Source organism: Ascaphus truei, chromosome 7 (genome assembly GCF_040206685.1).
Source record: "Ascaphus truei isolate aAscTru1 chromosome 7, aAscTru1.hap1, whole genome shotgun sequence".
Taxonomy (NCBI): Eukaryota; Metazoa; Chordata; class Amphibia; order Anura; family Ascaphidae; genus Ascaphus; species Ascaphus truei.
Genome location: NC_134489.1, coordinates 88,518,902 through 88,544,008, shown reverse-complemented (window position 1 = coordinate 88,544,008; position 25,107 = coordinate 88,518,902). Strand labels below are relative to the sequence as shown.

Genomic DNA, 25,107 nt, shown 5'->3' with positions numbered 1-25,107 from the left:
GTCCACTGGTGCAGATAATGGCGATAGTCAATCTCACTGGCCAGTGCTTGGACTTGCTTGGCTGTTTGAATTGAGACCATATCTGCTGGTATTTGAATCTTGGTCTTTGTTTTCTCAAAATTCTCCCTGTACTTTAAGTTGCTGGAAGTTTGCCTGCTGCGATTAACCTCATGAGGTTGTGATCATCCTCAGCACAACGGGTTCCGATGTAGTGACCTTTCTGCTTCTCATAACCAGTTTTATATTTGTACTACAATCAGAAAACAGTTAGAAATGATTGTACTTATTATTTTAGTTTTGTATACATCATGTCAAAATTACAGGCAGTCCTCGGTTATCCAACAGAATCCGTTCTGGAAGTAGCGTTGGGTAGTGAGGTCGCTGTAAAGTGAGTCCCATGTTAAGCATTCCGGCGGCGAAAAATGGCCCTTAGGGTTGCATTGTAAAGCGTTGGACATGCCATTCGTTGTAAAGGGAAACGTTGGATAACGAGGACTACCTGTGTATATATAATGCACTTTACAGTTTAAATACAAAAACAATTTGAAAAAATGACGGGAATTAGGATAAATTGTGTGAATTGTTAAAAAAAAAAAAACTTTAAACAATTACATTCTAAGTGGTATGCATGGAGATATAATGTGCAGAAAGACATACAGTACTGTGAAGTGGCAGCAACAGTAAGTATACAGTAAGAGTACAGTATTAAAGATAAGATACAGATATTATGGAAAATACGAGAGACATTATCTAAAGTCTGTGCAGATGCTGTTCATTATATGTGCAATAATATTGCTGTTACATTTCCCTATTATTTATTTAAATTAATTAATATTATTTATTCATTGAGACAATGTACTCATATATTATTCAAGACAAAAATAATCAAGATATTATGAGAAATATTAATGCGTGGTGGTAGAAGCTCCTTAATAGAAGGATGTTGAAATAGTACAAGTACAAATAAATCTATAAAGATGGTGAAATGAGAGCTATATATAGTATGTAACTTTTCCCCCCATTAACTACATTGTAAAACATTCCACAAAGTTCAAGGGTTTATTACATAGTCGTGTATAAATCTTCTTACTATATATTTCTGAAAGCATTGCACTGTCCCTAGCGGCAATCAGATTGGTCCAACACACACACACACACACACACACACACACACACTCCTTCACCTCCCCCCCCCTCAACAACCCTCACCCCCCTTCACCTCCCATCAACCTCACCTCCACTTCACCTCCACCCCCCCCCCGGCGCCGCTACAGTCAGCGGCCACACGGGAGTGAGCACCCGGGACACAGCGGGGGAGCGGCCACAACACGCTGCCTCCCGCCTCACATCCACGTGGGAGCGGCCGGACGGGTGAGTGAGCGGCCGGACGGGTGAGTGAGCGGCCGGACGGGTGAGTGAGGGAGCGCCCGGACGGGTGAGGGAGCGGCCCACAACAGGCGGGACGTTTCGGGGGGGGGAAGATTTTATTTTGGGGGGGGGGGCAGACGCCCGGCAGACACTGGGGGAAGGGGGAGCAAGCAGCCACATGATACATTAATTGACACTTAACTCCCCCCTCATCTCCCGCACCCCCCCCACTTCCGCACCCCCCCCCCCACTTCCCTTCCTCCCCCCCCCAGTTCCCTTCCTCCCCCCACTTCCCTTCCTCCCCCCCCACTTCCCTTCCTCCCCCCCCCACTTCCCTTCCTCCCCCCCCACTTCCCTTCCTCCCCCCCACTTCCCTTCCTCCACCCCACTTCCCTTCCTCCCCGCCACTTCCCTTCCTCCCCCCCACTTCCCTTCCTCCACCCCCACTTCCCTTCCTCCCCCCCACTTCCCTTCCTCCCCCCCCCCCACTTTCCTTCCTCCCCCCCCCCACTTCCCTTCCTCTCCCCCCTCTTCCCTTCCTCCCCCCCCCCACTTCCCTTCCTCCCCCCACCCACTTCCCTTCCCCCCCCCCCACTAAACCATTTTTAGACAACATCGTATTACATTTTCTTCCATCTTTCTTTTCAACATTCAAATCCAACCTTTCCAACAAATACTCACCTATTGTTCCACGATTTATAAATAATACTACCTATTACGCATTTACATCCCGGACAACGCCGGGTCTCTCAGCTAGTTGATATATAAGTACTGATTTCCAAATGACAAAGCTTCTTTAGTTTACACAAATGACAGTGTCAGCATGCTACACACAGTACTTGTAAATGGTCCATACATCGCTAGCAATGTCCCTTGAAGCCCTTGCACTGCGGATTGGGATAGCATCAGCTCTTAAATCATATCCCGTCTTCTTAATATCTTCCCAATCTTGCTGATATTGTTTCTGCAAAAGACAACATGTGCATCTTATTCTCCACAAATATACAGAGATCTCTCCCACACTATTCTGAGATGGAAGAATGTAGGAAACACAATACATGCCGGACATACGCATAAGCTAGCTACAGCTAGCCGGACATACTCAATGCCGGACATACGCATAAGCTAGCTACAGCTTAGGGCAGGGGTGGGCAAGTCCGGTCCACAAGGGCCGCCAACAAGTCTAGTTTTCAGGATGTCCCTGCTTCAGCACAGGTGGCTCAATCAGTGGCTCAGTTGACGGAGCCACTGATTGAGCCACCTGTATTGAAGCAGGGATATCCTGAAAACCAGACCTGTTGTTGGCCCTTGAGGACTGGAGTTGCCCGACCCTGACTTAGGGCCTCGCAGTATGAGGGGCCTGAAAAATAGAAAAAAAAATGACTGCATTTCAAGTTTTAAAATGGGATGATAATGGGAAAAAGAAGATTCTCTATAAATATGGACATTTTCGTTCAAATATGACCCAAGCATCATGTGCGTGGAAGGTGACAAACTTCGTGGCTTATCATTTGAAGACATCAATGACTTTGCTCTTCAAAAATCCCCAAAGAAAATGTTTTAATATTAAAATGCCTGTGATGTGCAAACACTGTTCATTGTAGCTCTACACCGTCATCTTTGTATATAACAATGCAGAGAATAATGCTTTCATTCATTTCCGTTTCATGTTTATATTTTCAATGGTCCCTTAAGTCAGAATAATACATCTATTGGTCATTTTTGGGGCCTTGTAAACTTGACATACTGTAGCTTAGGATGGTTTTTTCAACAGGGTTCCCAGGAAGCCTTGGGTTCCCCGGGCATCCCTAAAGGAGTCCCTGCAATTTTCAGGTCATTTGAAAATTGTACCAAATACAGAAGAATTTACAATGCATCTTATCTCAGACTCGCTATTAGAGAGGGTTGGGGTTCCTTACAATGCATCTTATCTCAGACGCGCTATTAGGGAGGGTTGGGGTTCCTTACAATGCATCTTATCTCAGACGCGCTATTAGAGAGGGTTGGGGTACCTTACAAAGCATCTTATCGCAGTCTCGCTATTAGAGAGGGTTGGGGTTCAGCAGAATTTCTTAATATAATTATAGGGTTCCTTAACAAAAAAAATGGTTAAAAAAACTGGCTTAGGGCCTCAGAAGGGCAAAATCTGGCCCTGCATCTACACATATAATATGAACTTTTTAACTCATTTGTTGCCACAGGAGGCAATTCGTGTGTTTTAGGCCCCTCTGGTAGCTACTCCAAATGTGATGTTACTTTCTCCTTTAATATAACAAGACAATGATTGTACACACTCGTTAACTTTAGTAGCAGACTACAAGGGGGAGATTCACTGGAGTCTGAAAGCTGCAAATAAAGTTATCCAACAATTGCAACTAATTGATCCTAGCAAATCTCTCCCTAAGAATCTACACATATTGTCCAGGATTCATCAAGCCACTATGTAAGGTTTCCCACCCCACTCCTGACGTACTCAAACTGCCATTCAAGTACATTTTAGTTATCTCTGGCTTGGGGTGCAACATTGTGTGGAAGCAGTAAAGAAAAACTTACATTGCTGATGTTCACTGCGTTGACCTTGGATTGCACCATCTGGGGCGTGTCTGACGGAAGGTGGAATTTCGTTTTCTCTTGATCCCACGCATCTCTGTACAAACGCTAAAGAGATGAAACAAGACAAAAAACAAACATAGTTTACTATTTATGTTTGACATTTCAGAGCTGAGAGCACATTGACTTTTAGAAATAAGAAATGTTTTATTATTAATTTTCCTTTAAAAATAGATAATTTAGATCAAATTCATACACTAGAAAAGAAGCAGTAATATGTGTATGTATATGGTGATCCAAGTTATTGAGAATCTACAGAAAATTAATTAGAACTGACTTTATCTCTAGCAAATTTGTGGACATTTTTAGAATGTGCAAAATACAATATTACAGCCTCAAAGCCAATTTATGATTGGTCATTGGATTCAGTATTTCTCTAGCAATATTGTAATATTCACAGTTTCCCTAGTGTCAACTAATCCAGCAAAGTAGAACAGCAAAATGTGTTTGCTCATTATATCCTGCACTGATGTTCTCGTTAAATTATGCACCTTCACATGTAAAGAAATCTATAATACTCATAAACCCTGTTTGTTTGTCTGACCTGGTTTCACGGATATACAGTATATATATATATATATATATATATATATATATATATATATATATATATATATATATATATATATTATATATATATATATATATATATTATATATATATATATATATATATATATATATATATATATATATATACACTTGTCTCCGTCTTCTACTATAGTAGTTATTTTATGCTTGCAATATTCATGCAGCTGTCCTCACAATACAGTGGGGCACGTATACCATTCTTGTTAGTTACACACTATCTACTTGAATTCATTCCTTTCTTAATAGATACATTTTACCAATAAATGGCACAGCTTCCATGGTTGGACTTTTTCTGTTACATCCAACGTACTGTATGCTACATGTACTATGAAAAGTTAACATACTGTCAAAAGGTTATCTGTTCCCTTTGGTGAACTTCTCTGTTTATATCTACGTTTCATTCTCTTTCCTCCTTTTAGATTAACGTTCATTTTCTTATTTCACCATCTTCCTGTTTTCAAAAACTGCCTGAAATGTCATTTATTTTGAGTGACTATTTTTTTGTTTACTGAATATTGGTATTTATATCATGTACTCTTCATACAGAGTACATTATATACATTATACACTTTATACAGATTTATAAAGACTTTATAAGCCCTTTGTTTTGAATACTGATGGTTACCAAGTATATCGGCTACAAAACAAGGGTAAACCTAAGCCAAATACTCTGCATGAGATACAGCAAAGGAATACAAATCTTCAAAGAAATGGCTGCATCTTATGCAGTTTGCTTGCCCAAGCCAGGAGACTTTGAGAAATATTCAATATATTTTATATAAACATTCCCACTGTGTATTTTGACTGTATTGTTATTTTTAAGCGTAAGAAGTTGCCTGATCTTGCAAGTGGCAAATCACATTACCTGTCTGAATCGCAGCACTATAACATAAAAATAAAAGTATATTGGCTAAGTAATGAACAATATTCTCCATCGTGTATATATATATATATATATATATATATATATATATATATATATATATATATATATATATATATATATATATGTGTGTGTGTGTGTGTGTGTGTGAGTACAGTGTAAAGTAAAAATATAACTCACATTGCTGATTTGGAGAGCGTTGGTTTTGGACAGTACAATTTCTGGAGAGTCAACAATACTGGTAAATTTGAGGGTATTTGGAGCTTGGCGATACAAGTTATCACTCAGGATCTCTTGGGCTTTCTTCACTTTGTTCACTTCCAGAGACCCACTGGGCATCCACCCACAACCACGGATCCATTCCATATCAGACTTATACAGCCACTGTGACACAAAACAAGAACAGAAACTCTTTATTCTAAGGCAGTTATCCATTTGCCTGACCGTGGAGTCAGCAACATATTACATTGCAGTGCATTGCGGCATCTATGCTAGGAAGTCTAAAAAATATATATTTTTAATTAATTCTAAGTAAATGTTTCTACTCTATTAAAGCAGAAATGGCCTCCAGGAGCCTATATAAGTTTAACTCATATAATGTTAGTATCTTGCCCCCGAGCATATCCTGATGTGTGTTAAAGATCATGATTTTCCTAATCTGTAGCATGGTACCCACGGTAATCTTTAGACTGCACTGGGTGCCGGGGCGAGCTCCATTTCACCTTCTGAACACTAAACATTTCAAACGCTTATATCTCCTGAAGGAAGGATCGGATTTAAAAAATAAAAACACCATTGTAAAGAGCAAGAAGATATTTATTAAAATGGCCATACTGCTTTAAGATACAACTTACATCACTTTGTAGATTATAAGCTTTCTTTGCTTGGATGACATCATTCTGGTCTGGCAGACATGTCCATTTGTGAAGGTGCTGACGATAGTCAATATCGCTGACAAGTTTCTGGCAGTTCTTGGCCAACAGGACAGATAACATTTCCACTGGACTGTTGTACTTGGTCTTTGATTTCTCAAAGTCCTTCTTGTACACTCTGTCACTCTGGATCTTGGCCACATGCATGGCCCACACCGACTTGGGATCATCCAATAGGCTTCTGAATCCAACATGATGTCCTAGCTGCTTGCGATATCCTGTTTTGTATTTGTACTGGTAAAAAAAAATGAAAATAAACAGTCATCTAAATTATTTTATATCTCTTTACAGCAGAGCTCTTCAACTAGTTCTCCTATGGGTCCAGATCAGAAAATATTTAGGAGAAATTCATTTTAGATACATTTAAAGACTTAAAAATGACTGTATTTCAACATTTTGCCAGCATTTCTAACATCTGTACAATATATATTTTTATTTTTATATATATTTACATTACCTTAACTTACAAGTGAGTTTCAGTGTGAAAAACGGCACTTAGCTGCCTATGGCTACGACCCCAGTCCTCCTGGCGGCATGTGCAGAGACTATAACTGCGATCAACGGTCTGTAGGTGATGTCTAGGGAGAGCGCGGGGGGGCATGACGGGGGCGCAGCTGTGATGGGGCATATCTGCCCTGCCATGGACTGCGCGCGGCCACGTGACCGCGTCACGGCACGGGAAGACAAAATTATTGTCTTCCCTGCCAGCGTATGCATCACAGCGCTTTGCGCGATCACACACACACAGCCACTGGGGCCTGCCCCATAAAGGGCTGTGCTGTGTTGTGTGGAGCACACATCATACCGCGCGCCGCCGTGACCACCAGGGACTCAGCCTAAGCAACCAATATGCCCAATATACCCAAAAGCAACCAAATTAGCAGCAGCTGAGTGTCCAAGGTCCCCATCATGGACCTTCACGTGCCGCATTTGGCCAGCAGACATCTGCCAGCTGAAGAGCCCTGTTATACAGCATTCTAGCTGATGGTAATGTACAATACAGGCAGTACTCGTTTTACAACGCTTCGCTTTACAACGAATGGCTTATCCAACGCTATGCAATGCATACCTATGTTCATTTTTACAATGCCAAAATGGCTTATCCAACGCTCTTACGACGCTTTGCAAAGTTGTTTATGTGTACAGTATATAATATATATTATATAATATTATATTATACTATATAATATATTATATTATATATTATGTTATATTATATATATAATAAGATTATACACTATATAATTTATGTGTGTGCTGCGTATCTTATTGCCTGCGTAAAATATTTGGTGTATTTTAGTGTTAAAAATGCCTTCAGGAACGGAACCTTTCATTTAAACAGTGTTCCTATGGGAAAACGTGGTTCACTTTAAGACGTTTCGCTATCCAACGCCATTTTGAGTAACGCATTGTGTCGGATAACTGAGGACTGCATGTATTGGCAATTCAGTATTAGTGTTGTGCTGTATTTTAAAATGAAACATGTTTATGGTTATATAATAACACATGACTTGCTACTTACATCACTAGCAATGTCTCTTGAAGCTCTGGCTCTCACAATTGAAATTGCATCAGCTTTCATATCATATCCTTTCATCTTGGCATCGTCCCAGCTTTGCTGATATTGTTTCTGCAAAAACCAATAACCAAGATGGTCATTTTACAATACCCCATAAACAAAATGGCTTACCTATTTGTATATACATACGTTCACAGATCATGTGATATAACACTGTAGGCTGTGTATGTTTCCCTAATTAAATATTGAATTAATAACAACATCAATGACAAGATGTTTCAGTTGAAGATTTACAGAATTGCATCTTCCATCTCCTCAAATGGAAGAAAAAAAAAGATTAAATAAACCGGCTCCATGAAAATTTACAAAAGGGAACCTGTCCCTGAATTTGAAGATGAACAAGTATTTTGTCAAAAAGCCGCATTTGATAAAAAGAACACATTTATACAGAATTGCTATTTTAATATATACAGTATTTCTTACAAAAGATGACAATTACTACTGCCTCTGAACAAAAATGTTCCCTATTTTCATATGCAAACACATTTTACTGATACTTTAATGGCTAGAGAATGGAATTTACACTCAGGTCATGGCAGTAAAGCAGTAGTACATGTTAAGCAATACATGTTAGGCTCAGGGGAAGAAATCCCCAATTTTACCAAAGAATTAATTTATCACTAGAAAGCACCATACCTCGAATTGATGACTAAATAGACCTGCAGCCATTTACAAGGGGTACTGGTGATTATGGGTGTTTGATGGCGACAATATTACCCAGTCCACACAAGAATAGGCCACTAGAGAAGTAAATCATTCTGGCTTTGTTTTTGTTTTTTAAGATTTATATGACCACGGTAGAGATTTTATTTGCAAGCTTACTGGATGCTAGATGTTTTGGAACATTTCCAGGGTAGCCCCATGGCTTTTCTGTGACCCTCTCCTCTTTTCCCCATACTTCCTCCCACCTCCACCCCTTGCCTTCAAGGTCTACTATTAATTTCCTTTCGCACCACACATTACAGTACTCGTTTCCTTTTTACTGTACATACTGTACTCTCAGATCGTTTGCCAACTATGTCTCTCACTGATCTATTTGCAGAAACATGTTGATCAACACTTAGATAGCGGCCCCCCTAGCAATAGGCGGGAGGGTCTCATGACCGGGGGGTCTGGCCTTCCCTTCGCTGGCCCACCCCCACACCTCCCTCCCCTGCTAAGGGGAGGAGTTCCCAGGGGGCCTACTTAAGGCCAGGGGGGAGTACGAGTGGGCAAGGTCAGTTATCCATGACCTCGAGAGCCCGCACGCGTAGGGGGATACAAGGTCAGCGGTTCGAGGGTTAGCTGACCGTCCCCTCCCCCTCCTGTCAAAGGAGCACTCTGGCAGGGAGTGCATTTACCCCTCTTAGGTTTTCTGTATAAATAAATAGCCGCGGCCGATTTACCTCTAGTTCCCGTTTCCTGTCTTTATTTGTACGTTACATGTGGGTAAAAGGCAGGGGGAGAGGGGAACCACCTGGCAGCCTCCTTGGTCATGCCAACTAATGGAAATACAGATACCAGAATTGTCTAGTATTTGCTTGGCATCTTGTAATGAATGACAAACAGCCATGCAATGTTGCACTTACATTACTAATATTCACAGCATTGAGTTTAGACTGCACCATCATCGGCGTGTCAGAGGGAAGGTGGAATGTTGTCTTCTCCTTATCCCAAGCGTCTCGGTACAAAGACTAGCAAAGAAAAACAGACACAAGAAAACCAGATAAGAATATTAAAACTCATAGTGACCCATCTATCAAAGCTGCAAAACAGCTGGGGGGAAAAACAGCACCAAATCAATCAAGGGGGAAAAAGAAGACATCTTTTTCTCTCCTAATAGGAAGACATCCAAGAAAATACAATGTCTCACTTCACTGATCTGTAGAGCGTTGGCTTTGGCCAAGACTACAGCTGGAGAGTCAACAACGCTGGTGAATTTCAAGGAATCTGGATGCTGGCGGTATTTCCGGTCACTCAGGATTTCTTGGGCTTTCTTAACTTTATTCACATCCAGAGATCCATGTGGTATCCAGCCACAACCACGGATCCACTCCATGTCAGATTTATATAGCCACTGACAAAACAAGAATTTATATCAAATTATTAATGCTATAAATGAAGCGAGCACTGACTGTACTTTTATACTTGTTTTTGATTACATTTAATATGTTTTCCTGATTTCCTGGGTCTGATTAAATCAATATAATAATATAATATTTTTTTTACATTACCAACTAATGTTATTCAGTTAGAAAATTGTAATGCATTTCTATATATGGCTATATGGAAGAAAATGAAAAAACCTTAAAATCTTGTTAAAGTCTGTCTTTAAGAGCAACATAAAAAGGATAGATAACTTACATCACTTTGTAGGTTATAAGCTTTCTTTGCTTGAATTACATCATTCTGGTCTGGCAGGCATGTCCATTTGTGAAGGCGTCGACGATAGTCAATATCGCTGACAAGTTTCTGGCAGTTCTTGGCCAACAGGACAGATAACATTTCCACGGGACTGTTGTACTTGGTCTTTGATTTCTCAAAGTCCTTCTTGTACACTCTGTCACTCTGGATCTTGGCCACATGCATGGCCCACACCGACTTGGGATCATCCAATAGGCTTCTGAATCCAACATGATGTCCTAGCTGCTTGCGATATCCTGTTTTGTATTTGTACTGTAGAAACATATCAATGCATGAGGGTAATCTTATAAATAGCGCCTTTCTGACATAAATGATAAAAGATACAGTAGGTGGAAAAGCAGAATCATGAGTGGTTTTACGGCACATTTCTAGGGATGAGCAAATGTTACATTCAAAATACAATGGGTTACATGCATGATCAACTGTGACTATTCTTTTATTTGGTTCTTACGTTTTATTTTTTTCTGAGCTGGTATCCTTTGGGGAAAGCTTAGAAACTTTTTGGAACAGTAAGTGGGCATCAGCTATACATACAATATGTACACATTTTGAACCCCCCTCACCCCCCCCCCCCCCCCTTTCACTCAAGGGTTTAGGATACTGTATGCAACTCTGTTGTGAGGTTTTAGATTGGGCAGAGATTGCATGAAACTGCATAATACTTACATCGCTAGCAATATCTCTTGAGGCTCTTGCACTTTTAATTGCAATTGCATCAGCTTTTAAGTCATAACCTTTCATCTTAGTATCTTGCCATCCTTGTGTGTACAGTTTCTGGAAAAATAAAAAAAGGTCATGTTACTGAATATATCGACAGGTGGATGAATATCAGACTAGAGTCACTGCATGGGGGAAACAGGCTTTGTGCTAGGAGTCGATAGATGGCACAAGAAATATTTAGCACACAAAAATTGCAGATTCAGGTATAATAATCTTTAATGATCTATTTTTATAGTTGTTACCAACCACACTTACGTTGCTAATGTTTACGGAGTTACTTTTAGCTAGCATTATTTCAGGTGTATCTGGCATGACGTGAATTGTGGTTTTGTCTTTATCCCAGGCTTCTGTGTACAGTCGCTGAAAAATAAAAATACGAAAGGAAATGGTCTCATCAGTTATTTAAACACATGTCAGGAATTCACTTAACTGTTTTATCTTATACATTCAGGGCACCCTTCCTGAAATAGCAGTAATCACTGTTCCTGAATAGACAGTGCACTGTCATTTATAATACACATTGTCTACATTTTTTACCACAAAACCAGGATCACTATCATTATAATTCAGTTACATCAAATGTAATATTTATGAAGCCTCTTAAAGTAGATATAACATAATGGATATATATTTTCTATCACAAACTCATTTTAACCTCTCAAATGTTGGATAGGTTCTAAGCAGTGTGTGTAATGCATGTAATCTATGTAGAACATGGCGTGAATGGCTGAATATTCTAAATTCTACAGCTTAGTTTGAGGTGTCAAGTAAAACGATAATGTAATAAACATAATATTTCTAGCATTTGTTTGCCTTTACACTTATCACTATGGCTTGTTACAAGGATAAGCATTGTGTATATGGCAGAAATCGGTAACTGAATTGGTTTTGTACTTACATTATTCATTTGCAGAGCATTACTTTTAGCAAGAACTATCTCAAATGAGTCAAGAACAGGGGTGAATTTGAAAGTGTCAGGTTTTTGACGGTAGCACTTGTCACTCAGGATTTCTCCAGCCCGCTTAGCCTTCAGAACTGCAAGGGAACCGACGGGAACCCAGCCAACACCTTTCATCCAATCCAAATCAGATTTGTAGAGAGCCTGAAAAAAACGTACCAATGTCAAATGAAATGAAATTTCAGCAGGAGAGAAGCAAAGCATTACCGAATAAATAACTTACATCACTTTGTAGGTCATACGCTTTCCTTGCTTGGATGACATCATTCTGGTCTGGCAGACATGTCCATTTGTGAAGGTGTTGACGATAGTCAATATCGCTGACAAGTTTCTGGCAGTTCTTGGCCAACAGGACAGATAACATTTCCACTGGACTGTTGTACTTGGTCTTTGATTTCTCAAAGTCCTTCTTGTACACTCTGTCACTCTGGATCTTGGCCACATGCATGGCCCACACCGACTTGGGATCATCCAATAGGCTTCTGAATCCAACATGATGTCCTAGCTGCTTGCGATATCCTGTTTTGTATTTGTACTGTAGAAAACAAATATCAATGGTTCAAAAGCTTAAATAAGATTGCTAGATTTGTAGGGACATTTTATGCAAACCTTTCCTTATTTCGGGGTCATTTTTGTCCATGCAATGTAAATATATTGCCAAATCAGATTTTTGTTTACAGTTCTGTTTATGGTATTGTTCAACCCCTTCGCTGCCATGTATTGCAAGCGCCTCTGGCAGGAAAAGGTTAATTCCCATATATACCATGTATCTAAAAAGTTTTATAGTTATACTTTTATACTTTTTTTGTTGGCACCCAATATCAGGATTTATTCAGAGAAAAACTGTGACTTATAAGTGTATAAAATGTGTCAGATTTCTTGGACACCATTTGGAAATATTGAGCTTGTGCACTCCTAATTTAGCAATGCTCGTTTATCATTTCTGAAAGCTTAGAATCCTACCTGCACTATTTTAGAATTGAGAAGTCATATACTGAAATATGATAGATCATAGTAGGACTGTTTCACTACAAGGGCTACTTACATCACTGACTATATCTCTAGATGCTTTGGCAGCTCTGATTGCGATGGCATCGAGACGCAAATCATAACCTTTCTTCTTATCTTCTTCCAAGGCAAGTTTGTAGAGTTTCTACAGGAAAAACAGCAGATATTAAAAATTGCAACATATCTACAGACCTTGGGCTTTGTAGGCCCATGGAGGACTTTATATATGTGCAATTACTTTATGAGATTGTGAAAATGTTGAATGTTTTCCATAATTATGTGCAAGGTAGTAATACAAAAAATACATGAAACACAACTCTTGGTTAATACCTACCTCACTGTAATTGATTCGATTAGCTTTCGCTAGCATGATCTCGAGACTGTCAGGCAACACATGAATAGTAGTCTTATCCTTGTTCCAAGCTTCAGTGTACAAGCGCTAGAAAATAACAGTATTTAAGTCATTGCCTTGTCCAAATAGTCACAATCACATAATTAAAACACTCGTTAATAGTTCTAAGAGGCGATTTATACATTTCAAAGCCCCATTTCATGCCCAACAAGGAAAAATTAATTCCCCATCCCTACCTTGAAAATGAAATGTTACCAGTTTCATGATAAGCAGTATTTCTATACATTTCTATTCCCCTCCAGCTCCTCCTCCTATGAAAAATCTTAAAGGAGCTTTTTTTCTTTTTACTATTGGTTTTTAACATAGGTTTAAGCTTAGGGTCTCCGGACCTGAACCCCATTAATGTCAGCTCCAAGGGACCCCTGCTTCCTGACATACCTCGGGAGATATATACCTTGCGTTTGAAACTCCAACATTACGTGAACCCTGCTAGCTGAGCGGAAACCTGCCCCACCCGCCCCCCCATGGAGGTCTGTATCTCCAGAGCTGAAATTAATAGGTTCAGCTCCAGAGACCCCCTGCTTCAATCCTATGTTAAAATAATTCCAGCTTGGATTGCCTGTTTAAAGTATGGTAGTTGCACAAGGTGTTCTGCACTGTAGATTTTATGTAGTCATTCTAGCATTGACGACCTCTAAGCCATGGAAGCCAATAGGAGAATCCATCTCCTCACTATGAGGCTGTAGAGGAATGCAGGGAATTTAAGCCGCCAGTTACAGGACGAGCACCAACAACCAAGACGGTGCCACACTATTATTTTTGATATCTTTCTTCGCAAATTAGTAAACTCTAGTTGGTTAGAAACATCTGGTGATTCAACCTTCCACGTATTCATTTTCAGAGACAATCCCTCAAAACATTTTTACCTATTTGTTTTGTTTTAATGTAATATATGAAAACACAGCTTACATTTCCGTCGTGTTTTTTTTTATACACTATTACTAAATGCAAAACCATTCGATAAAAGTCAAGACTGAATTAAATAGTTTTTAGGAAGTAGTTGAATTTTGTACATTTTTAACCAGCGTTTGTGACACACATTATGGCATTAAAAAAATGAAAAGTTGGCTAAGTATTTGCAAAAGTTGTTTTTGACAAAGCTATTTATTATATAATATTTTTATAGTCACAATTATTTCTTGGTCACATGCAAATATTCAAAATACCCAGTGAACACTAATTTCTGGTGAAGAAATTACACTTCACTAAACATGAAGATAACAGTTAACCTTTTTATCGTAATTTGTTGTTTCTATTGCTATATTCTTGGATGTTACACTAAACCAACAGATATTATAGCGGCTTTACCTTGTTCATGAGCTCTGCATTTGCTTTGGCCAGTGTTTGTTCCATAGAGTCGGTCACACTGGTAAACTTGTTGGTGTCAGGTCGCTGACGGTATTTCTTTTCACTTAGGATATCACCAGCTCTTCGGTTTTTCTCCACTTCCAATGAGCCAATTGGAACCCACCCTGTACCTTTCAGCCACTGCAGGTCAGCTTTGTACAAATTCTGTTTACAAAATGAGCACATTATTGTAATTCATGTAGAAACATAAATGTACAAGTCATATCTCTGCATAAATATACCCTGCACAACCCAAAAGGTAGTGCATAATTTAGTCACAACACTGAATCCTATGTAAAATACACATTTATTGTTGATTTAACTTTGAATACTATGAACAACACTGCATGAGCAATAGATATAGGCAAATCTGTATTTTTTTAGACCAAATCTGCCCCCCTGTCCACCTGTCCCCCACAAAAACTACCTGCGGATTGGGCACTAAAAATTCCGTGCGGATTACTCCAAATCCGCCATTGGCTACAATCCAGTCAGATTTTTAAGAATCCGATCAGCGGATTCCACAGTCCGTGGACGAATTGTTAAAAAGCCGCACATGCATTAATCCGTGGACAGAGAGAGTCGTCCCCCCACCCCCCCACTGATTAATTAGCGCCCAGATTTCTAACAATCCGGCAACGGATTTCGAATTGCTCTCTAAAATAAAAATCAGAAAACTGCATTTTTAAGACTGATTTGCGGAAATCCGCAGACCCAAGAGACAGGCCAATCCCAGGCAGATCCAAGGGACTGGCCAATCCCAGGCAGATCCAATGGACAGGCCAATCCCAGGCAGATCCAAGGGACAGGCCTATCCCAGGCTGATCCAAGGGACAGGCCAATCCCAGGCAGATCCAAGGGACAGGCCAATCCCAGGCAGATCCAAGGGACAGGACAATCCCAGGCTGATCCAAGGGACAGGCCAATCCCAGGCAGATCCAAGGGACAGGCCAATCCCAGGCAGATCCAAGGGACAGGCCAATCCCAGGCAGATCCAAGGGACATGCCAATCCCAGGCAGATCCAAGGGACATGCCAATCCCAGGCAGATCTAATAGACAGGCCAATCCCAGGCAGATCCAAGGGACAGGCCAATCCCAGGCAGATCCAAGGGACAGGCCAATCCCAGGCAGATCCAAGGGACAGGCCAATCCCAGGCAGATCCAAGGGACAGGCCAATCCCAGGCAGATCCAAGGGACAGGCCAATCCCAGGCAGATCCAAAGGACAGGCCAATCCCAGGCAGATCCAAGGGACAGGCCAATCCCAGGCAGATCCAAGGGATAGGCCAATCCCAGGCAGATCCAAGGGACAGGCCAATCCCAGGCTGATCCAAGGGACAGGCCAATCCCAGGCAGATCCAAGGGACAGGCCAATCCAAGGGACAGGCCAATCCCAGGCTGATCCAAGGGACCGGCCAATCCCAGGCTGATCCAAGGGACAGAAGGAAAAAACGAATGGCGCACAGCCAGGGAGCCAGGTGTAGAGTAAAACTGCTTCTTTATTCGTGCATGCAGAGAGACAACAAGAGATCCCCTTGATGGGACAAGGACAGGAACCTCCTACGCGTTTCGGACCTGGGGGTCCTTTATCAAGGAGATATACTCCTTGATAAAGGACCCCCAGGTCCGAAACGCGTAGGAGGTTCCTGTCCTTGTCCCATCAAGGGGATCTCTTGTTGTCTCTCTGCATGCACGAATAAAGAAGCAGTTTTACTCTACACCTGGCTCCCTGGCTGTGCGCCATTCGTTTTTTCCTTCTGCCTATTACTGGATTCCGGATCCCTCATGGCTGGCACGCCTTTCCATCACCCCTGGAGATGACGTGAGTGGGTTCTTTATGGTTACTAGACTCTTATGGTTAAGTTTGACAGTTGTCATTAAGGACTTACAAGTCTATATATTTACCACCCACTCCCACTGGTATCTCCAGGGTTAAATGTTTATTATTCACTGAACTGGACAGAGTCGTCCTGGGTTTGAGCACCCTTTTTTTTTTTCTCTATGATCCAAGGGACAGGCCAATCCCAGGCTGATCCAAGGGACAGGCCAATCCTAGGCAGATCCAAGGGACAGGCCAATCCCAGGCTGATCCAAGGGACAGGCCAATCCCAGGCTGGTCCAAGTCCGCAACAACAGAAAACACCCATCTCTAATGAGCATCAAAATGAGGCCCCCTTTAATAGTGGCCCGTATCGGGAACATGGACTTTTGAACTATAGGCTACTAAATAATAAGGTACATTTTGAGAAGTTCTTGAATATTGGATAGTTCATAAAAATAGAAAACTAATGCAGAATTTCACAACAACATATGTGATGCTGATGAAAAAGTAAAGTTTGTTTGAAAAGAAACTATTTTTTTGGACCACATAAATTGGACTACTCCTTAGCAGATCCCTGAATGAACCTCTCCAATTACATGTTTGTAGGGGCCTAGCACAACTCCTGCTGTTCAAACTCTAAACATTAGATTTTAAGCCCTCTAAACCATGTCTTAAAAACCATTATGTTTCCAGCTGCTGTAAAAGCATCAGTTTCAACATATATTACTGGCCACAACACAGTCACTCACCCTTTTGTTTGTCATACACTGAACACCCTACCCTGTCTAGTTGCATTTTGATCTTAAAACCAATGTCAGACTAACTTGATAATGCACATTATTGTACAATAGCAGATACAGGCAACAAGTCTGAAATGTGTTTCAACGTAAAGTATGTCTGGTATATAGAGATCAAGCTGCATACTGTAGCACTAATAACGTTGCTTTAATTACATATTGCAAAGCAATTAGAACAGAACACAGTAATGACATTATAATGTCACTTTAAGCTCTGTTGCTCAGTCTAAATACTGCTTATACAAGATGTAATATTGTTTGCTGCTATCTTTGGTGGAAACCTATATCTTAACCGTATGTGTGAACTTTTCACAAGCGTAAGCAAACCTCCAAAATTTCAATTTGATGAAAAACGTAACTTTGATACAAAAGTTCTCAACAAGTTCGCTTTACGCAAAAAAGTCAATGGGGATTCCATGGTCTATTCATTTTGATTATTTGTCATTTTTAAATTAGGTCGAACTTAAAAATAAAAAAAACATTTTAAAAGTTACTGGGCTACAATTTCGCCCCTTTTAATACTGTATGCAAAATAGGGAATTTTGAACCATTTTGGGCTATTTCACTATAGCTTTTGGCACCGAACGTTTGATCAAAATGTTCACAGGTTTTTCAAACTTTTCGAAAAGTTCCAAATGAAACAAACAGAGGCAAAGCACATCCCGGCTTTTCTTTTACTTATCTAAAGTGCAGACTTCACAAGTGGTTCAGCAGATACTCACATCGCTTTGGAGATCATAAGCTTTCCTAGCATGAATAACATCACCCTGATCTGGCAGACACGTCCACTGGTGCAGGCGACGTCTGTAATGAACATCGCTAACCAAAGTCTGGCATTTCTTGGCCAACTGGATATCCAGCATATCCACTGGCATGTTAAACTTCGTCTTCCACTTTTCAAAGTCCTTGTGATATTCTCTTGCGCTTTGCATCTTGCCAATATGCATCGCCCAAACAGATTTCGGATCATCCTTCAGACTTCGGTAGCCCACATGGTGTCCTAACTGCTTGCGATATCCTGTTTTATATTTGTACTAAAAACACAAATTTAAAAGGTTCAAAATAAATTCCTATTTTTTTCCCAACTTTTTTGTTTTAATCAAATAAAGGATCCACGCAAAAATGTTACAGGGAAACATGTATAACGTTTTTTAAAATAAAATAACACTTTGAACAAGAATTAGCACTTTATATACTTGTGTTATCATTTCAATGTATCTTGCACCCTTGACCTACATAAATCAAATGCTCCTTTTTATACACAAATTCAGCCTCACTTACATTTCTGCCAATGCCAAAAACCTTCATATGAATTAAACTATTACTTCTATAAATGAATTATGTCTGCGCTTTGGCGTGTTCTGATTTATAGTTCTTGTGATGCTGATGACAAGTGAGCCAATATTATGATAATACAGCAGTGTTTCCCAACTCCAGTCCTCAGGGAACCCCAACAGGTCAGGTTTTAAGGATATCCCTGCTCCAGCACAGGTGGGTCAATCAGCGGCTCAGTCATTTTGACTGAGCACCTGTGCTGGAGCAGGGATATCCTTAAAACCTGACCTGTTGGGGTTCCCCGAGGACTGGAGTTGGGAAACAGTGTAATACAGTATTTATTAAACAGAGTTAGAAGTACTGCTTGTGGTACACCCATTTACACGAGTGGTATAGTCATTTACTAAATACTCCTCTATGTAGGTCATTTATCTAAATCAATGCAACTCAAAACCCATTGGAATCAATTAGTTGTATTATTGTATTTTACTTTGTAAATACTAAAAGCCATCTTGTCTTATAATTTATGGAAAGTACTTGAAATAGACTTATTGTGACTGACTTTGAACTGCTATAACTGTCTTAACCTTTTCAGTTAAAAATAAAGATAGGTGCCCTCACAAACGTGTATGTTACCTGCCACGGGTGCACTGTGAACCGTAGTGTGGTGACAGATCAGGATTAAGCAAAACAGGCACGGCTTTTGAAAAATAAAGTGTAATGTTATTCAGAGGATCGACGCGTCGGGCCTATCTCAGACCTGTGTCAAGATCCATATCTTCTTGACTAAGGTCGGAGGTAGGACCGAAACGTCGATCCTCTGAATAAAGTTGCATTTTATGTTTTCAAAAGCCCAGTGGAGTCTGTTTTACTGTTTAATCCTGTTAACCTTTTCAGTGCCAGAGGGAGAGGCCGAGCAAATCATGGCATCGCCATATTCTGGCACTGAAGGGCCATTCATTCTTCCCTGTACACTTCCCATTCATAAAAATATTCTCTTACGTGAATTAACTCTTTTTGCAAATGGGTTATGCATTGAAAAACTCTTATATATGAAATCAAAGGGTTATTCCCTATCCCTACATGGGTGACGATGAAGCATGCAACAGGTTGGTAAAGGGATTCTCTTCAAGAACTTACATCGCTGGCAATGTCTCTGGAAGCCTTCGCAGCTTTGATCGGGATAGCATCAATTCTCAGGTCATAGCCTTTCTTCTTTGATTCCTCCAGGGCAAGTTTATATAAAGTCTAAACATAAATGCAGACATCGTTCAGTTTTTGGTAGTAAAGTTTGCAGTACTATAATGTGAACATAATAAATACTGTAAAAATTGCACTGGTAGAATTTGATGCATTGCACAAGATTAATCAGACTTTATGATTGTAGATTAGATCAGTTGTTTCCTTTACATGAGACAGTGCAGCATGTATGTGTATGTATGTATGTATGTATGTATGTATATGTGTGTATATGTATGTATGTATATGTATGTATGTATATATGTATGTATATGTATGTATGTATGTATGTATGTATGTGTGTATGTATGTATGTATGTATGTATATGTATGTATGTATATGTGTGTATATGTATGTATGTATATGTATGTATGTATATATGTATGTATATGTATGTATGTATGTATGTATGTATGTATGTATGTGTGTGTGTATGTATGTATGTGTGTATGTATGTATGCATGTGTGTATGCATGTGTATATGTATGTATGTGTGTATGTATGTATGCATGTGTGTATGTATGTATGTATGTATGTATGTATGTATGTATGTGTGTATGTGTGTGTGTGTATGTATGTATGTGTGTATGTGTGTATGTATGTATGTATGTATGTATGTATGTATGTATGTATGTGTATGTATGTATGTATGTATGGGTGTGTGTATGTATGTATGTATGTATGGGTGTATGTATGTATGTATGTATGTATGTATGTATGTATGTATGTGTGTGTGTATGTATGTATGTGTGTATGTCCTATGTGACTTTCTAGTTACATTTATTTATACCATAAATACTTGAGTGTAAAAAAAATACACATAGGAATATAAAAAAATATTCAGTTTCATTAAAGTTGGATCGCGTTGGAAATAATGTACAATATTATGCATTGTACAATAAAGTATTTAATATACCAATAATCATGTTGTAAAGTATTCATACATACGAAAATTGGGAGCCACGCTTGCATCGCGTTATAAGCGGATTCGCTTTGAAACGGATCGCGTTATAACGGGGTTGAGCTGTATATATACACAGTATATCACCACTGCTGGATTAAGGCCTCCCCAATGATCTTCCAGCGATCAGCCACTTCGCACCATATCCCCTTTGCATTTTATTGTTCTATATACATAACACATACACACAAAGGCGTTTAACCCCTTACCCAAACACTTTAAACCCCTTAACACCCAGAATATGCTTTTTTCTGCAGTTGGCCATGATCTGTGCTACTAAATGCTACCTGCAGGTGCAATAGGACACATCAAAAGTTTGGCTGCCGTCGGATAAATACCAAATAACAGGAGAGATATTTGATATTGGGCATATTCAGAAATTGCACTACGGCTAAAAACAAATCAATGATGGAAAAATTCAAAGGAATTTCAGTTTTGCCCAATTATTTCATACCTTTGCTGAAGGAGTTGGCGAAACCCAATCACAGATTAAAACAAAGTTAACACACCTGACTTCACATTACTTTGTAGGAATTAAACATATTTTTGCTTACGTCACTACAGTTGATTTTGTTCTGTCTTGCCAGGACAATTTCTGGTGTATCCGGCATGATATGAAGTTTAGTCTTGTCTTTATTCCATGCGTCTGTATACAAGCGCTAAAGAATAGGAGGAAATAGAAATAATGTGAGATAGAGTCCCTGCTCCAAAGATCTTACAATAAGCAATAGGTACAGCATTTTACTGACCATGTGCTATAGAAAGACAGTACAATCCACCACAAAAGTACACATTTTTTCAAGTTTGTCTCCATGTTGGTTTGTAGTGACCATTTATTAAATTCCATTCACCATGACTATTATTTCCGTTTACCTTGTCCATGGTTTCTGCGTTGGCTTTAGCCAGCACCATCTCCATGGAATCTGTGACACTGGTAAATTTGAGTGTGTCAGGAGCCTGTCTGTATTTCTTTTCACTTAAAATATCTCCAGCTCTTTTGGTCTTTTCAACATCAAGAGAACCAATTGGGACCCAACCAGTGCCCCTTAGCCACTGAAGATCAGATTTGTACAGATTCTGCAAGCAAGAATAAATAAACGTCTTCAGTAGGAGTCTACAAGAAAGGTCATCATATCATAACTAAGCTCAACATGTGTTTCATATCATGTTTCAGATGTTGGCGTAACCGTCACCACTACATATGTTCACATGACATAACATGATATAACATGATATAACATGATATATTATTATTATTATTATTATTAATAACATAGTCTACTTGCTGTGCATGCATTACCATTCCATGGAAAATCTGTAATATACTTTTTGAAACATTATTATATGTTATGAAACTGTGGCTATATATTTACAATGGTTTTACTTATTTAGAAATGCATAATTTTATATTTTATCAGTAACCCATTCTGCGCCGGAGAAAAAACATATATAGCCTGCCTGTCATTCAATACATTACATGCCACTCTAGCTCTAAAGGTGTCAATTACTTACTTAATTTTAACTGATCACATTACTGTATACTTTTAAAGAATAGTACATTAAAAAATAGACGCTGTCATATACATTACGTACATCACTCTGCAGGTCATAGGCCTTCCTGGCATGGGTGACATCATTCTGGTCGGGTAGACATGTCCAATTGTGCAGCCGGCGTCGGTAATCAATATCACTGACCAAAATCTGGCATTTCTTAGCCAACAGAATCCCAAGCATGTCCACGGGGCTGTTGAATTTGGTCCTCCATTTGTCAAAGTCTTTCTTGTACACCCTGTCGCTCTGGATCTTGGCCACGTGCATGCACCACACCAGTTTGGGATCATCTTGCATGCTGCGGAATCCCACGTGGTGACCCAGCTGTTTTCGGTATGCAGCTTTGTATTTGTACTGTATTATGAAAACAATATCACGTTAGTGTTAACACGCTTAAGGATTTGTGGAAAATGTTTTAGGGTGAGTTTGCCAAGTTAAAAGTTACTGAGCAGAGAAATGTCAACATAGAAATATAAAAAAAGAAAATGTGTGGGATCTTTACTAAGATTTCAACATCTAAACTTCTAAGTACTGTGTTCCGTGTTGGAGAATATTTGAGCCCCATTCATATTAATGCATCTTCTCCAGCACTTGGAAGCTGCTCCACTGTGTATTAAATTGAGCCTAAGCGTATTACTTGGCGTCTTCTCCCTGGCAGAGGAGGAACTGAATGAATGGGACTATATTCTTTGGGGTCAAAAATACCACTTCAAAGCATTTTCAACACTAAATCCTATGTGTATTACTCTTAAATATATGGCAAATAATAACGCAAAGAAGTATTACAACAGAGGAGTAGTGGCCAACTCCAGTCCTCAAGGGCCGCCAACAGGTCAGGTTTTAAGACTACCCCTGCTTCAGCACAGGTGGCTCAATCAGTGGCTCGGTCAAAGACTGAGCCACTGATTGAGCCACCTGTGCTGAAGCAGGAATATCCTTAAAATCAGACCTGTTGTTGGCCCTTGAGGACTGGAGTTGGCCACCCCTGCATTAGAGCCCTGATCACTGGGTTTGTCCCACATTAGGAAATGAACCTTTGTGCAGAAATGTAATTGAAAATACTTACGTCACTGGCAATATCTCTAGAGGCTCTTGCTGCTTTTATTGCGATAGCATCAGAGCGCAGGTCATATCCCTTCACTTTATCATCTTCCATTGCTTTTTTGTATAGTTTCTAAAGACAGGACAGTAATCAGGGGATTAGTAATAGTTATATTTAGATTAGACCGTATGATATATATATATATATATATATATATATATATATATATATATATATATATATAATTATTTATTTATTTTTTACAATAAAGACGTACCTCACTCAGGTTTATCTTATTTTGCTTTGCAAGTAAAACTTCCGGAGTGTCTGGCATAATATGGAGTTTCGTTTTGTCTTTGTTCCACGCGTCAGTATACAAACGCTAGAAGAGAAAACAAAAGGATGAGCTACTCATCTCATAGCAAATACTTTTCTATTCAAATCTTATACATTTGATGCGTCGCCTTTTATCAAGAGCAAGTAAACACGCTCAATGTGCACTTTCTGCAGCTGTATTTGGAATCCTATGAGAAGAGCGAGCATTGGGAAACAAGACAGATACTGTGCGTTTATACTGCTGGTGTTATGCAGTACTAGTATCCTGGATTACAAGTAGCGTATCATTTCTATGGTTGTGACAATAAAATGAAACGTACCTTATTAATTGTCTCCGCATTTGTTTTCGCTAACACCATTTCCATAGAATCTGTCACACTAGTGAACTTGAGTTTGTCTGGGTGCTGGCGGTACTTCTTTTCATTTAGGATTAGTGAAGCCCTTTTGTTCTTCTCATCATCCAAGGACCCAGAAGGAGACCACCCAGTACCTTTAAGCCACTGTAGGTCAGCCTTGTATAAAATCTAGAGGAGATATGGGGGGGAGGGAGGGAATGTGTATTCTAATTAGACACCTGTGCAATAAAACAAAGCTAAGGCTAATCACGCTGATCGTCAAATCTAAGCAACATCAAGCCTGAATGAACACATATAGACATACACAGATAAATAAAGCATATACTTACATCACTTTGAATGTCATAAGTCTTCCTGGCGTGCACCACATCACTCTGGTCAGGCAGGCAGGTCCATTTATGAAGACGGCGTTTATAGTCAATGTCACTGACCAAAGTCTGGCATTGTTTGGCCAGCAATATTCCCAGCATATCTGCTGGCATGTTAAACTTGGTCCTGCTTTTGTCGAAGTCCTTCTTGTACTCTCTGTCGCTCTGGATCTTGGCCACGTGCATGGCCCACACAGATTTGGGGTCGTCCTGCAGGCTGCGGAATCCCACATGGTGCCCTTGTTGCTTGCGATAAGCGGCTTTGTACTTATACTGTAGAAAGAAGTCAGATTATTATTACAGTGTATCATATAAATTAGTAACATGTCACTTTTTACTAATTAATGTACACAACAACGCCAAGTCAACTACACCCTATTTTGCAGTGCTGGTATTTTAATACCACAATGTCATAAGGTTTCAGGTGTTTGTTACCACCACCAGCAATTAAATGTATATATGTTTAAACATACAGTAGTGTTATCTAGTTCAAATGAGATCACTTATCAGGGTAGATAGTGGCACAGTTACTACATATTTTCAGGAAAT

At 39.6% G+C, this 25,107-nt stretch overlaps 1 protein-coding gene across 1 annotated transcript in view; it reads right to left on the bottom strand.

Annotated features, from left to right (window-relative positions):
• The window catches only part of NEB (nebulin), a 160,127-nt gene that overhangs the window by 74,846 nt on the left and 60,174 nt on the right, over nucleotides 1–25,107 (bottom strand). Inside the window, exons 50-72 of the mRNA XM_075609402.1 lie at nucleotides 24,520–24,831; nucleotides 24,155–24,358; nucleotides 23,776–23,880; nucleotides 23,523–23,630; nucleotides 22,499–22,810; nucleotides 21,779–21,982; nucleotides 21,460–21,564; nucleotides 19,845–19,952; nucleotides 18,152–18,463; nucleotides 14,772–14,975; nucleotides 13,386–13,490; nucleotides 13,089–13,196; nucleotides 12,267–12,578; nucleotides 11,984–12,187; nucleotides 11,341–11,445; nucleotides 11,032–11,139; nucleotides 10,306–10,617; nucleotides 9,815–10,018; nucleotides 9,531–9,635; nucleotides 7,906–8,013; nucleotides 6,306–6,617; nucleotides 5,632–5,835; nucleotides 3,922–4,026 (exon numbers count right to left, since the gene is read on the bottom strand). Of these exons, the coding sequence (XP_075465517.1) occupies nucleotides 3,922–4,026; nucleotides 5,632–5,835; nucleotides 6,306–6,617; nucleotides 7,906–8,013; nucleotides 9,531–9,635; nucleotides 9,815–10,018; nucleotides 10,306–10,617; nucleotides 11,032–11,139; nucleotides 11,341–11,445; nucleotides 11,984–12,187; nucleotides 12,267–12,578; nucleotides 13,089–13,196; nucleotides 13,386–13,490; nucleotides 14,772–14,975; nucleotides 18,152–18,463; nucleotides 19,845–19,952; nucleotides 21,460–21,564; nucleotides 21,779–21,982; nucleotides 22,499–22,810; nucleotides 23,523–23,630; nucleotides 23,776–23,880; nucleotides 24,155–24,358; nucleotides 24,520–24,831 (4,266 nt within the window). The remainder of the gene's footprint in view (nucleotides 1–3,921; nucleotides 4,027–5,631; nucleotides 5,836–6,305; nucleotides 6,618–7,905; nucleotides 8,014–9,530; nucleotides 9,636–9,814; nucleotides 10,019–10,305; nucleotides 10,618–11,031; nucleotides 11,140–11,340; nucleotides 11,446–11,983; nucleotides 12,188–12,266; nucleotides 12,579–13,088; nucleotides 13,197–13,385; nucleotides 13,491–14,771; nucleotides 14,976–18,151; nucleotides 18,464–19,844; nucleotides 19,953–21,459; nucleotides 21,565–21,778; nucleotides 21,983–22,498; nucleotides 22,811–23,522; nucleotides 23,631–23,775; nucleotides 23,881–24,154; nucleotides 24,359–24,519; nucleotides 24,832–25,107) is intronic.